This window comes from Vipera berus, assembly GCF_964194415.1.
Source record: "Vipera berus genome assembly, chromosome: 1".
Taxonomy (NCBI): Eukaryota; Metazoa; Chordata; class Lepidosauria; order Squamata; family Viperidae; genus Vipera; species Vipera berus.
In genome coordinates, this window is record NC_138202.1 from 286,627,374 (window position 1) to 286,643,448 (window position 16,075).

A 16,075-nucleotide genomic window follows, 5' to 3' on the forward strand; every position below is an offset into this window, starting at 1 on the left:
CACAGGGCCATTTGCAAGTGCTGGGCCTGCTATAGTTTCTCCCACTCTTCCTCTGAAAAATCGGGAGGAGGGAGGGTCATAATCTGCTATGAGAAATAGAGCATTTAGATTTATATTAAGCGCAGGAGATGATTTTTTGAAGATACAGACTTTTCTTTCAATGTTAAAAAGAGGAGCAATGTTACGTAGGCCAGGCTGGAGTGGGAGAAGAATGTACTCTTCGATGGATACATAACAACGCAAAAATTTATGGCATGGTAACAGCTCAGCTGTATGAATGCTTTAGCTTTGTTGGAAGTAAAAGTTTATTTTTTCATCATCTCTTTGACTCCTGGTCAGTCTTGAAAAAAGGAGGAGCCAAAGGAACATAGAATCTATCAATACTGTAATCTAGCACTAAGGCTAAAATGAGCATAGGTTTAGTTTCTTGTGCACCTGAGAACTGTAGACATTTGCAATAATGGCGAATATCTGTAGCTCAGGTGTAGAATGAGGGCGAAAGTTCATTCTCCGAGCTTGTGGATTGGTTTCCAAATGTTTCGTTACCAGGCTAGGTAACATCTTTGTTACCTAGCCTGGTAACCTAATGTTTGGAAGCCAACCCACAAGCTCGGAGAACGAACCTTCACCCTCAACTGTAGACATTCCATCAAGCCATGTTCAACAATGAACTGAACACTGCTGCTTTATATTCATACATACACTTTCACTCCTAGACTACAGGTAGTCCTTGACTTATAACCATTTAGTCAGTGACCATTCAAAGTTACAACAGCACTGAAGAAAATGACTTATGACTTACTTATGGCCATTTTTCAACTTAGGACCGTTGCAGCAACAATGCTCAGGGGATCAAAATTTGGACGCTTGGCAACTGGCATGTATTTGTGACGGTTGCAGAGTCCCAGAGTCATATGGTCACTTTTTTATGACCTTCTGACAAGCAAAGTCCATTGGGAAGCCAGATTCAATTAACAACAGTGATAGTAACTTAACAACTGCAGAGATTCGCTTAACAACTGTGGCAGGAGAGGTCATAAAAATGGGGCAAAACTCACTTAACAACTGTCTACTTAAGTAGTGGAAATTTGGAGCTCAATTGTGCTTGTAAAGTCGAGGACCACCTGTATTGCTCTATGAGAAACATTAAGTGAGAAATATATAAACATGACAACTATAAATCACTGTATGTTTTAGTTCACTCTGTGGGATTCGTTGGGTATTTTTAGGGCAATGGTTCCCATGTATATTTTCTTTTGGGAAGCAGTGCCCCTAATTAGGTTAGAATTTACTGATCTAATAGGGATGGAAGGCTAATTTCAATAGCCAGTCAAACTAGTTTCTTTGAAATAAAAAAATAATAAAGCTATGATCCTACCAAATTGCCCACCCTTTGTTGATAAAATGCTTTTAAAAATAAGAAAGCAAAAACAACGACCAGAGTCAGCCCACGGGGTTCCTACATGCCTGTTTATCCAAATATTGATTCTGGTCTTGGAAATTGCTGTTCCCATCACTTTGCCACCCCCGCAGTTAAATGGCCTTTAGATCCCAGTTCTAACCTTTGCTAGGCCACTCTGTCAAGAGACTTGCCTAGTTAGAATGGGAATAAAATACTAAATACAGCAGCTCTGAATCTCAACCATCAGACAATGAAAACGAGGCAGAGGTGATGCTACCTTGATTACTTTGAAGCTTAAGTAGCTTTTGTGGAGCATAATAACTTTATATTCATCCGTTCCTTCTTCCACCACATGCCTAAAAGTAAGGAGCTCTTCTTTGTTTGAGAGGATGGCACTGCGCCAAGCAGGATCCCCTTCATGACAAATCACAACTTTCTCTTCAAAGGACTGAATTGCATCATAAAGAATAGTAGGATCTTCATATTCATCTGGACAAGTGAATTGGTCCTGGTATTAAAGGAAAGGCATGGTTATGATCAGAAATATTTCTGAAGAGATGAAAGGTTTTAGGTTTAGAAACTTCAGTAAAATTGCAAGCCACACTGCATTTGTGCAGAGGTGTAGCAAAAAGCCACAATGAAGGTGTGTAGCAGTTTTGGCTTGCTCCACCAGAATAATCCCATTATTAGCATTTCAGCTGGTTTGAATTATTTTGGGTCCCTCCAGCTTGTGCTGGTTGGTGATACCAGACACCTCCAAAGAGAAAGATGAGAAATTCATTGAAATGTCTGAAATTATCTGGCTTTAAGAATGCATTTTTTTTCCTTTACCACACAAAGTTGGTATGTCTTTTCAATGGTTGAATAAATGAGGGGCGAGTTTTACTATACGTAAAACGATGAAGTGACTAAAATACATCCTAAGATCTACCCTTCCAATAATTAATGGTCTGAGTTATATAAGTGCATTTCTTAGAAGAAATTCACAGCCGCACATATACTGTTTCATTTGAATTTAACTGGCCAACGTGTAAGCATTCTGGTTGTCCTTGTTACGCCTACCACATGATCAGTATAATAAAGTTTGTGTAACGTACAAGAAGTATTTGCTGGAGAAAAGGGGAAAACTCACTTGATGTAGTTTCAATGACATTCTAATTGCAGGAGCAACAACTTGGTGCAGGAGGTCCATATCTGCAAATACCCATTCATCTCTTGATGTAATTCGAAAATCTCCTTTGAACAAGGCATGGAGGCCATGGAGGAAGGAGTCTAAGCTGTAAACAATCATATTAATTACTCACAGATTCAGTTTCCATTACAGCTGTTGAAAATAAGATCTCTTTCATAGTTGTGACGGAACTCTCTGAGCCTGAGAAAGAAAATGGATGTTTCCAAAATATTGCAGAACAAGAACAGATGGACTTTTTTGTGGAATCAAATGAGCAATTAGTAGCTTACCCATTAAACCAAGACTCGGAAAGAGGATCAAAGGCAATTGGGAGGCACTGCTTTAATACACTTACTGATAAATGAGCGCCAAGTACAAATATCCAATTTACAAGATTCGGTACCCAAAATTTCTTTTTTTCTTTGCAATCTTCCTATTTACTCAAACTCTGTGAGAATGTTGTTTTGTTTTGTTTTTTGTGACCTGCTGTAAATGGTTTAACGTAGTTGCAACTGAAGACTTAGTGTTTGCATTAGATTGTGAGCTTCTGGAAATACTGTGGTTGAAATGGCTACAAAAAGGAGTAATAGAAGATTTTTTTAAAAAAAAATAATTATGATTTTTCCTCCGTTTTGAAGGGCTCCTTCTCAAATGAAGATAAATGGGCTTTTTGAATTTTTCATCCCAGATGATTTCTTAAAACTTGATAACGAAATAGGAGAAATTATCCAACATGTTTCAAAGATGGGATGCTGCATTAGTGGTAAATGGAAGAACCTCTTCTCTTGAGATTTAATTAAAGCCTGGAAGCCTGCACACCCACTATAGATAATAGTATATTAAAAGTCAGAATATTCAGAATAACTATCAGATTACCTGTTGGGGCATTTATTTATTTATTTCCTGGCCTTTTTTTGTTTTTACAAATAAATCAAGGGGGTGAACATCTCCCACACACCTTCCTTCTATTTTCACAACAACAATCTTGTGAGGTGAACTGAACGAAAGTAACTGGCTCAAGGTCACCCACGTGCCTTTCATAGGTAAGGCAGGACTTGAACTCATGGTCTGTTGCTTTCTAACCTGGTGCCTTAACCACTAGACCAAACTGACTAAGGACAGATAGCTACAAATATGATTTCTATAACAAATCCTTCTTTTGAAGACATAAAGCTACGCCCTCAAATTTGCACTGAAGAAGTTCAACAGAACTTAATGTCGATGTCCTATTAATTGTTGAAAACATGGCATAATTTAAAAGATAAATGTTTGCCATCTACTGACATTTACAGTGACAGGTAAATCAAACATTATTTGCATACATTCCATAAGAATATTGCCAGCATGTCTTGCCTTTAAACACTTTTCCTAAATTGATTAGACCATAATTCATGTGTAAATGAATGCAAATTACTAGCTCATGTATATAATGTAAACTTCACTTCTGATGTAGCATACAACTTAGTATTCCTCCCTAAACATGCATTTTGCCCTGTAATGGTAATGGTTTCCTAATGACTGTCAACAGTATAGATATCTTACTTAGTAAAAATTGATGTGTAATATCAACACTTTGCCTATTTAATTTCCAAATAATGTAAATGAGACTGATATATACAGTATAACTATGGTTTTCCATGAAAAACAAACACATTATGAACCACTTCCTCTCAAAACAAAGCAAGTGAGTGATGGTCCAATGTGAACAGCACTATAGGGAAAAGGCAGCAATTTTGCATATACTTGGTAGGCAGTAAGTTTCACTAAAAAGAATGAGGTATTTTTTCAAGGCTTCTTCTAGCATTAGAAGAATAGGCAGGTTCTGTACAAAATAATAAGGTTATAATCACTATTTATAAATGGTTATTAGAATAGGTGTTTAAGAGGACAGGGAGACTTTGATTGTCTGGGCATTAGCATGATTAATTGCCTACTTCAGTATCTGAATTGTATATTTGTAATGATTTAATATTATGATTGTTTAAATAAAAAACATTTTGTGAACATCTATGCAATATTTTCAGAAGCATCCAGCTAACTATTAGAGATGTGGGACTCAAAAAAAATGTTGGTTTATATAATATCTTTGTATGCTACGATAGCTCTAATTGGTATAGGTAGCATATATTTCATAGATATACACGGGGAGTATAATCCACAGAAATTGTGCATTAATACAATTGTTAGTTGTCACCAGAATTATTTTAATACCACAAGAGTCTTGATTATATTCACATATTTTCAGTTGCATCAATTTGTCTAGAGACTTGGTTTTCATTCAAAAAGGTTCTTATACCCATATTAAAAGGTAAGGGTAAATTCAAGAAATTCAAGAATTCATTCTTTTATGTATTCCCGTGCTACAAATACAGAATTATTCAAGATGTACGTATTCATCTGAAAAAGCTACCAAGTTACTGATTTCAAAAATAATTTTTCTTCTTGCAGTTCTTCCTTTACAATAAATGGAAAAACAAATCATTTGGATGAGTGAATACTTTCCCCATCCATTAGCAAGCTATTACTGTTTTAAGCATTGTCACACAACAAAATTACCTGATGGCCATATTGTGTGATGCTGTTCCCAGTGCTCTTCTACCAAGAATGCACAATGCAAAGGAAAGGGTTACTAAAGGAGAATCTTCATCACACTCTACAGGCTGCAAAACACGTAATACTGTATTTAGTGCCACACCAAAAGCTCACTATATTGCATCAGTCCATTGCTGTATGGTTGTGAGCCCTTCAGGGTAAGATAGGCCAGGAAACAGTTTCCACAAGTTTGCCTGGAATGCCACTTCACTGAGATAGGCTGTAATAACAATCCTGAAAATCTATATTTTCTTTCCCTTCTTCCTATACCCTAGTACAGAGGTCACCAACCTTTCTCAGTTGGCAGACTGGAAGGAAAGGGAGGGGGAAGCATTTTACATGCGTGCGCAGGTGCACGGGGCTGCGAGCACATGCGTGATGTGAATGGGGAGGGGCTAGCACCCACATGATACTCACTAGCCCTGCCCCATTCTTGCGTGGCGCAGTGCCCCATTACTGTACCCCGCGGAGCAGTAGCACCCATTTTTGTGCCCTGAGGCACGGTGGAAGCCCGTTTCTGCACCCCAAGGCATGGCATCCTGTTTTCGCACAGGTTGGGGACCCTTGCCCTAGTAAATGAAGATGGATTGAGTCCGGTCTCTTTCTCATGCATTCTATTTCCTGGAGGTAACACCTGCTTTGATTCTGTAACCATTTCTTTCAAGGTCTTTGCTGTGGCTCTCGACAGACATAAACTTCCCTAGTAATTGTCCCATTGTAATTTCTGAGACAAAGATCCTATGTTAAGTTTCCTATGTTAAGGAATTAGTAGTGTAAGTAAGGCAATGTACGGGTACTTGGCATTTTATTTATTCTAAATATATATATATTTTAAAAAGACTACACAGGTTTGACTACCAACCCCTTCTTTGCTTCTTTTTGCCCAATCCTGTTGCAGACACATTATTTTCTTTCCTTAGTCAAAACCATTTTGAAGGACAGGTTGAAAAACTGTCAAGTCAAATATATAACAATGAGGTGTGAAACAGCTGTCCTCCAAATGCTTGGAAATTCAACCTTCATCAGCACTATCAATCACAAGGCACTGCTAGAAGTATGTCAGAAACATCTGGAGGACACCAGGTTGCCAACTTTGAACACAAAATAATTTCTCCATGCCATACGTTTTCCCATTTCCCCCCATTTGTTCTCTTTTTGTCTTAGTTTTCAAGGAGCTTTTAAGAGTCACACACTCTCACAAGCTTTTCCAACTTGGGAGTTCTCCAGATGTGTTGACCTACAGAGTCCATAACCCTCATCCACTCTCTCTTTTTGATTGTGCTGGCTGGGGAGGATGGGAAATGTCATTTAATAACACTTTGGAAGCACCAGGTTGGGGAAGGCTGATTGATTTGGTGGGAAATATTTAGCATATAGTAAATTTATGGTAGTGGTTTAGGACTGAATGTGATAAACTTCGTTTAAAAAAAGAAAAGAACTCTATATTGTAAATTTGTTGATAACAACCACTGCAACTACCTACAAGAGGTTATATAAACTTGAGAAATACTCACCTCTACTCTTTTCCCAGCGCAAAACTGAATCCAATCTAAGTAAACACTACAGAAACTTGCTCTGGTGATTCCTTGAAGGCAAGGGACATAATCATCATCAATGTTAATGCTGAACATGGCAAGGTCACGCTCAATATAATGCCATTTGGAGAATGGCTGCAGTGTCTTCTGGAATGATTCATCTCTTAGCCAGGATAGGATTTTGGGGGAGCTTGCAGTAAAATATATAATGCTCTGTACATGAAAACAGAAATGTGGTTTGCTTTAGTAACACATTGAACTAGGAGAGGTTCAATTATTTCAGACACTAGAGAAATGCCTCCAAGGAGAATAAAGCAAACCTTGTATCACATTGTACCACTACTCTATACTTTCCTCTGCTTTTTATACTCCTGGGTCTTTGCAGAAATACATGCTTATGGTTCAGGGGAACAGGATGGATGATTCAACGGTGCAAAATAATAAAAAAGAAAACTGCAAGAAAGACAACATTAAGACACTGGAGGGGATTAACGATACAAGTGTCATTATACCTGCTTAAGATTTATGAATATCATCCTTCCAGTTTTATATTTAAATTTGCATTTAAATTTGGAGAAAGGGACTTCTTCAGTGCAAAAGGCAGAGTTTTAGCCTTTAGAAAGAGATAAAGCATGCTAAGCCTTTTAAGGAGATTTATGCTGACACAACAGAAATGGGGGGAGGGGGAACCACAAAGCTCACAAAGCAGTTTTGTGAGCTCGCTCTCTCTCCCTCTTGAAAAAGGAATAAATTGACAAGCAAATATGAAAGCAGGGTTTAAATAATCTCCAGTAGCCATGCAGTAAATTATTTCAAATATATGCAGAAAGGCTACAGGAACTGACCCATTTTACTAAGAAGAGAGCAGAATTCTTTTAAAGTTGATAAACAGCCCCTCACTCAAATCTGGTTGTCAAGCAGATGGAAAGTAAAAAAGAAGAATGTTTAAAATATGCAGGTTGAGATATAAATCTGATGTAAATGTAAATATATGAATGTTGTGTTCTACTCCTAACACAGTATATATAGTATACCATACATTTTATTTCTTTCATTGTGGCTTTTGCATTGTATATGTAGTCTTTGGCTTATGACTACAACTGAGTCCAAAATTTCTGCTTCTATGCAAGACAGTCATTAAGTGAGTTTTGCCCCATTTTATTACTTTTCTTGCCACAATTGTTAAGCGAATCACTGCAGTTGTTAAGTTAGTAACACTGTTGTTAAGTGAATCTGGCTTCCCCACTGACTTTGTCTGTCAGTCATAGAAGCTGATCACATGACGCTGGGACACTGTAACTGTCATAAATACTTTCCAGAGTTGCCAAGGGTCCGAATTTTGATCACATGACCATGGAGAAGCTGCAACAGTTGTGTGAAAAACGTTCACAAATCATGCTTTTCAAGGCCACTGTAACTTTGAACGGTCACTAAATGAATGGCTGTACTTGTTTTTTAAAAAATCTCAATAGCCAGTCAGAGTTGCTTTGCGAGTGGGCAGCCATTCCACATAAAATGAAAATAATAAATCAATAACAGACCACTTTCCTGAAAATGACTGTACCTTTATGTAATATCTAATGAGTATCCTTCGCAGGTCAAACACTTGGAGCATGGTGGCTGCGCTGTTGTCAATAATATTGTACCCTTCCAGAATGTACTGAGTCCGTGTTATTTCCCAGGTCAGCCATCGAAGGTTGAAAGCTGCATTGCATGAGAGCAAGTGAGGGAAGTGGCCTGATTTACAACAGCAGCAATTTTCATTGTCTTCATCTCCTTCGGTTATAGCCTCCACTTCTCTCTGCTGGCAGTAAGTCCCTTGGAAACGAAACACAGGATAATCACAGTGACAGTAACTGCAGAGATCAATGCAAATAAGCTCTTCCTAGAAAACTGCTGGTCCTCCTTTAAATAGTTAATACATAGCAATTAAGCCAACCAAAGGGAGAGGTATGACAATAAATAAAATGGGCTGATTACTCTGTGCTGAACAGAAACTGCTATGGAACAGACTGTTTATTTCACCTTCCTAAGTAAATCATGTCAGATTCTATGCCCTGGCCTAAAATTAAATAAAAGTAACAATAACTTCCAAATATTTTGCCTTAAATGTAGAAAGATGGATATACAGTTCAGATGTGCATGCCAAGTCTTAGGTTTCTAGATGTCATAATCATAAACTCAGAGTACCCTTTCTGGTTTTATATCCTGGCTATGCCTTTTCAACAGCCAGGCCATAACAATTTAAGAAAGCTTTGCACTGGAAGTTTTTATTTGTTAGTTCTGATAAAATCCAGCTTGGAACTAAGTGATCTGAGAAAGTGGGTGGATAGATGAACAATCCTATAATTGAATTTCATTAACCCCAAATCCAAAACAGTCGGTCCTATGATATATCTCTTATAATACATTTATAAAAGCACACATATTGGCTTGAATAACAAATCGGATTACTAGTGCTGACTAAACCTCAATCTGCTATCTTAAACCCTTACAAGCAGCAGGAAATATTTGTGTAATAGTTATACTGTACAGCATTGATATAGCATTTGAACATCAAAGTTCCTAATAATTAGAAGGAGACAACATCACCTCACGACTTAAAATAAATATCACAAACATAAAGAAAAAGAGAGAAAGAGAAAAAAGAAAAAAAAACAAGACAGACATAGGCAATATAAACTCAATCCAAAAAATATATTGAAAGAAAAAATAAAAATATACATTGACCAAAAAGGGGATGTGGATATGTGCTCTGCATACTGAAGTGATAATATATTTTATGATTACAGTATATCCTGTATCCTTTTTTTCTTATTTGTTCTTGTTTATTGATTAATAATACCATTAGAAGCCTCCTCATTTTTTAATTGCTATTTGAATTCCTTATATACTTTAAGGCATATTTTTAGTAGAGTTTCTTCTCCCTGACCACATCTACAAAGATAACTATATTTCATTTTTGAGTAATAATAAAAATCAAAATATGCATAACTTTGAGCTATGCGAATGTAACTGTCTACTATTCAGCTCACATATCATGGAAGGTCAATTACATTTTTTTATTTTTGCTAGATAACATATTAATCATCGTAAATATTTAGACTCTATTATTGCGTAAGTGTGTCATTTTATGTCTATTTTTACAGAGATAAGAAAAGCCAAGCTCTAATAACCCTGAAGGTACAATCACATGTAACAAAGATAATCCCAGATTATCCAGTATAGATTTCACTACGAGAAAAGAAAAAAAAGCAAAGTGCAATCTATAGAACCAGGTAACAAGAACTATTAATGGTGAAGGCTGAAGATTTATACATTGTTCCTCACTATTGAATTTAGTGAGTTTCATTTCTAAAGTAGTAAAGTCAGGAGTGCACATTTATTTCCTATTAAATATATCTAATGGGTCACCAGGTCACTATTATGTTTAATCCCACTAGAATTAGATATAAATCCCCTGTTTTGCAGTAAACCAGGTCTAACATGAGACAAGAAAACTATTTTGGCCCTGGAAAGAATGGCTCCAGCTGTCACTTTCTGGCAGTATTTATTACACAAACTCAAATAATCTGAAATGATTTAGCAGCTACCCATATAGACCATTTCATGCTAAATTTCAGATCTACAAAGAGCATGCAATGAATGAATTTTCTGCTTTTTCTTGACCGCTGCTCTTTAAGCTAAGGAGAGGGCTTACCTCGAAATTCTAGCCCCCTGAGCTGGAATGTGACAAGACCATTTCCAATTTCTATCAAGTGAACAAAAGCATTTAAGTAATCAGATGCCAAAATAAAGCAGTCCCCGGAACTGTAGTTTCCCCAGCGTCCAAGAATCAAATCTCCACAAAGGGTCTCCTGCAGAGATCTCGTTAGATGCTCGTAAAAGATGGAGTTAAGGTTATCATCATTTCCTAAAATCATAGGAACACAAAGAGCATAAAAGGGATGAAAAAGTACCAGCCACTAATCTTTTGAGAAGAATCCTATTTTCTTACTGCTTGCTTGATAGCCAGCTTCTTTTTGGAGACTACAATGGGAATTTTGAGAGCACTTATGTCAAAAATTACTATATTTTACCTTGTTCCCTTTTACCACATGTATCAGGGATTACTTGTACTGTCATTGTAAGGTATTTCTTAGATCCTAAAGTACTGTGTTTCCCAGAAAATAAGAGCCGCTTTTTGCTTCCAAAAGTGGTACCAGGTCTTATTTTGGGGGGATGTCTTACCTGCTTATCTTAGGACCACCATAGCTAGGCCTCCCACATCCTGACATCTGCCTTGCATCACTGGCCCACTTCTGTGGCCGCTCACTACCGCTTGTGTGCATCACCCGTAGCCTCCATTTTGCTGGCAGAAGCCTTTCCTAAAGGCCTCTGACAGTGAAACGGAGGCCAGGGGGCACCGCACACATCAATCCCGAGCTTGTTTCTCAGCTGCAGAGGCCTTTCCTGAAGGCCTCTTCCAGCAAAATGGAGACTGAGGTCAACACGCATGAGCGGCGGTGAGCAGCTGCAGAAAAAGTGGGCGGGCAAGGTGAGGTAGATGTTGGGGCCTGGGAGGCCTCGCTGCAACTGTCCTAAGGTAAGTGGGTGTAGGCCGCATGGGGCAGCTCCATCCCCCCATCCCTGCCCTAGCTTGATTTTTACCTATGTGCCTCAGCCCACCTCGTGCAACCGGGTGCAATAGAGTGACGGGGTCTTAAGTAAGGCTTATTTTGGGGTGACCCTTATATTGGGCTCATGTGTAAAAATCAAGCTAGGGCTTATTTTGGGGGTAGGTCTTATTTTCGGGGAAACATGGTAGCGTAGAAGAAGTCTGAAGGCAGTGGAGCATTTCCTGAAACCAACAGATCTGGTCTCATAAATGGCTGGGATCATCGAGTAGTTTTTACACTTTATTCTGTTTGTAGAAATAGCTGAAGACAAGTGTCACTAATAAATATTAGGAGTACTTTTTGTGATTTAATTCTGCTTGTTCCATTCTTAAATATTGTGATTCCACTAAGAAACCAAAGGCTTAACTGAATCAAGAAGTGATGTATTTATTATGCTGCTGCTGCTGAGTGCACAATAAGGGATTGGGTATGTAGAGCACTGCCTTGCTGGAAAATATATGGGCCACTCATTCTTGCCTGCAAATGTACTTATTTGTTCCTTCTCCCTTCACGATGTAAATTACGTGGCTTATAACAAAACGAGTGGATAAAACTGGAGTCTTGAATCATACCCATTAGGCTTCATTATGCAGCTGTAACTTCCAGTTTCTGCCTCTAATTGCCTCATTTAAGCCTGATGATCAAGAATACTTGACCATGATTTAATTCTGTGAAAAGTTAATAAATACATAGTACAGCTCTTGCAACTACACTGTGGCTTAAGCAAATGGACAACAAATGCCTCTGTTATGAGACAATGGATTAAGATTTTTAGTTTCTTTCCTTCCAGATAAGCAGTCAAGGGCATCCCTGCATTAATAAGCTAATTAAAACCTGAGAAAAACAGCCACATTTTGTAATTCAAATGGGGACTATGTAACAATTTCATTGGGACAAATGAAAATCACAGAACAATGCTTACACTTGAAATTAAAAGGAAAAAAAATACCAGCTGAAATGGAAAGGAAAAGGTAAAAAGCAAGTATTGTTAAATGGTAACACGAAGTGTAATAATGTAGAAAAAGCTAAGAACATTTGGTAAAATTATTTGCTGTTGGTATAATTTCAGGTGAATTTTTATAAAGTTACTGGTCTCATCTCTAAGTCTGTTTTTCTGGTGTTTTTCACCTGCTTGTTTTCGTGTAATCAAACTTTGATTGCTTCAGAATATGCCACTATCCAAACAAATGGGACATACAAATGGTCAACATGCCACTTGGTTTTCTTATTAATTAAATGGGGCAAGAGAGTTAGAGCAGAAAAATATTAAAGGTATATAGGTACTAGATACAAAGGAGATGGATAGAACTAGCTGCCAGATAATTTTATTCTTTAGTATAAATCTTGGCTTACACCATTTTACACAGGTTGTTTTCTGGCTGAACATAAAGTTTTCAACTCTGAATTCTCACATCCAAGGTTAAGTCCATCCTATGTCCTCACACTGATCTGCCCTTTTGGATTTGGAGAATTTGCAAGGTTAAGCATTCACAAGTAGTCAGAGTGTCAGCAGCACTCAAAACCAGAACTTAAATGTAATGAATGAAATAAAACCAAACCATCCCATGTGCTAAAATGGTATCCCCTAGTCAATTGACAACGCCCATAAGTTTGAAACTTCTTGACTAATAAACTTGGTTCAGCTATCCACAGACCTTGGGATCATGGAAATAAAGACGTTTAAAAATGTGGCATTTTTGTCCATTTGGAGAAATTGAATCAAAATGTATTAATATCAGTTATATCTGCACGACTGCCTGTAATGTAGTATCAGCAGGGCTTTTTTTCTCATAGAACGCTCAGAACGGAGTTCCGGCACCTTTTTTGGATGGAACCTTGTAGGGTAGGCAAGGCGGGTTGTATGACATGTGTGAGTTCCGGCACCTTTTTCTTTTACAAAAAAAGCACTCAGTATCAGTATAGTATATATACAATATATTCAACTGCCCTTAATGTAGGCTCTCAGAGTGCTGTTTCAGCAAACACAATTTGTTTGTTTGTTTTATAGGGCTTATTGGCTACTCCAATCAACCAACTCTGAGCAGTGGGATTCAACACAAACAAGAAATCAAATTTCAAAACAAACCATACATTGTAACCATATATAAAACAATCCAAGCACTTTTCAACAGAAAACACAAGAACACACTTTCTACTGCCTGAGAGAAGGTGAGAGAAGAAATGGGCGTCTACAAGGCATTTACTTTGAATGACGGGGGAGGGAAGGAAAATCTACCACAGATTAGCATAACTTCATAGAAACTGGGTCACATCAGTATGTGATGTGTGTTTCAGTATATGTTTTGTTTTGCACTATTTACGAGAGTCGCAAGGAGGTGAACAAATTTTCCTCCAGATGGTAAGGTGGTATCCTCTTGGAGGTGGCATCCTCCAGCTGCACAATTTTCAGAATTCTTAGCCAATTTGTCCAACAGGAGATGTATTTACTTGTTGATCAGGTTTATATCCTGTCTTTCACCCAGGAGTTCAAAGTAGTTTATATAGTATTTTCTTCCCCTACTTTGCTTTGCAACCTCAACTCTGTGAAGTCATTGAACTGATAGTTGAGCCTGCCTAGTGCTACCCAGCAAGCACTGATGACTGAGTTTGGCCCTGAAGCTGAGTTTGTCCAGTCCTATTCCAGCACCTTAACATCTGCACCACACTGGCTGTTCCCTGGTCTGGGAGTTGTAGTCTTACCATCTCTGGAAGATCTCAGATTGGAGAAGGCAAAATGATGAAAGAAATGAAGAAATAAGTTTATGGCAAAAATCATCTTTATAAGATTCTCAAAACTCACCCCCAAATTAAGATAATGAATAATAAAACCTGAAGCAAAAAAGCAAACATCCTGAATTTCTACTAGTATTAAAATAGTATTTAAAAGAGGACAGGGTTCTTCATAATTTTTTATTATGTTTTGTCATTAAAAGCTCTTCCTGCATAGTGTAAGCATCTTTGGGGGTGGGGGGGGGAGAGGATACTTTTGTTTAACATTGTTCCCTTCTTTTCAAAACAAAAATGGGCCTATTGGGTGACAGCTGCTCTGACGTTATTACATCTCAAACATTGATTCTGTATATATTTATCCCAAATGCTTGAAATCAGTTGATCCCCAGCCTTCTGCGAAACGCAGACCATGATATTATTGAGGAAACCTTTTGAGTATCACTCCTAACCTAAGGAAAAATGTGGAAAATATATTGTCTATAGGTCCACATGTCTCCCCCCACCATTTGACAATGGGGTCTGCAAGATCTCAGAATTAAATGAAATTAATTTATAAATAGCAGAAAAATTGTGAAGTGTGGCAGGTATTTTTAGATATTGGCCATTGCTTAAAATATATATTTTGGTATCTGTACTACGTCAGTCTATCAGTGCTACATAGCTTTTCAGGTTAGGAATGAGGGCTTCATAGTACACCAAAACTCTTTTACACATCTTCTAAATCAAAATATTTTTCTCTGCAAAACCACAATATTTCAAAATCTATAAAAACCTGTTTTCATTTCATTATATTGATATATGTATACTGTATATATAAAACACTAGTATACTATGTCTTTTTATTTAAATATAAGTATGTAAAAAGCTATATATTCCATTATATTTTATTTGTACTCATATTATTTTTATATCAGTCGTAATCCCATGGAGCTACATTTTCTTTATGCTTCAAACTTTGCCATTTACTCAGTATTTATGATTTATACCTCACCTTTTCCCCGAGGAAAAAAAAAGTAGCATGAGTACAAACTGTAAATGAATTGGATTCAGCTTCCTTTCCAAAAACAGAACACAGATGCTTTGTGTGAAAAGAACTAGGTACTTCTGCTAATGCAATGTGTGTGTAATCTTCCATGCAAGTCTTTTATAACATCCCCAGGAGCAAAGAAGCACCAGGCTCTCCAAAACATGAGCTCAGCTGGTACGGTTGGAATCTTTTAGTAGCTCTTCTGCAACAGTTTGCAGAACAGCTTTCCTGGAACATCTTCTGCTGATCTGTCTACGAATCCAATTCCATATGTTCAATTATGTTGAATAAACAAATCTTCACAAACAGAAATAAAAATATTTTCTGTTTCCTACCTGCATCCTTTTCAATCTGGAGTACCAATCTTGTGTTGGAATGGTCCGCTCTTTTTGTGCTGGAAAAACAAAAGATAAGATACTTATAGATTACGTCTGCCAGGGGACAGGGAAGTTTTCCCTTTTACTCTTTATGTATTCTGTGCATATTTATAAATTTTATATATTTTAAACTGGCTCCTCCAGAATTTAGCTCTCCTTTCTATAGTCTAGGGACGTGGTGGCTCAGTGGGTTAGGACGCTGAGCTTGTCGATCAGAAGGTCGGCAGTTTGGCGGGTCGAATCCCCAGTGCCGTGTAACAGAGTGAGCGCCTGTTACTCGTCACAGCTTCTGCCAACCTAGCAGTTCGAAAGCACGTAAAAATGCAAGTAGAAAAATAGGGACCACTACGGTGGGAAGGTAACAGCGTTCCGTGCGCCTTTGGCATCTAGTCATGCCGGCCACATGACCACGGAGACGTCCTTGGACAAGCGCTGGCTCTTTGGCTTTGAAACGGAGATGAGCACCGGCCCCTAGAGTTGGAAACGACTAGGAGGCATGTGCGGGGGAACCTTTACCTTACTTTACCTTATCTATAGTCTAAATGTACCCTCAAGTTCCCAGAAACAATAAAGAAGTATCCTC

General features: G+C 37.8%; 1 protein-coding gene across 1 annotated transcript in view; it reads right to left on the bottom strand.

Annotated features, from left to right (window-relative positions):
• The window catches only part of PCNX2 (pecanex 2), a gene marked incomplete at its 5' end in the record, with an annotated part of 105,903 nt that overhangs the window by 8,902 nt on the left and 80,926 nt on the right, over nucleotides 1-16,075 (bottom strand). Inside the window, 7 exons of the mRNA XM_081313895.1 lie at nucleotides 1,680-1,910; nucleotides 2,535-2,679; nucleotides 5,130-5,233; nucleotides 6,680-6,913; nucleotides 8,265-8,518; nucleotides 10,401-10,613; nucleotides 15,451-15,509. Of these exons, the coding sequence (XP_081170021.1) occupies nucleotides 1,680-1,910; nucleotides 2,535-2,679; nucleotides 5,130-5,233; nucleotides 6,680-6,913; nucleotides 8,265-8,518; nucleotides 10,401-10,613; nucleotides 15,451-15,509 (1,240 nt within the window). The remainder of the gene's footprint in view (nucleotides 1-1,679; nucleotides 1,911-2,534; nucleotides 2,680-5,129; nucleotides 5,234-6,679; nucleotides 6,914-8,264; nucleotides 8,519-10,400; nucleotides 10,614-15,450; nucleotides 15,510-16,075) is intronic.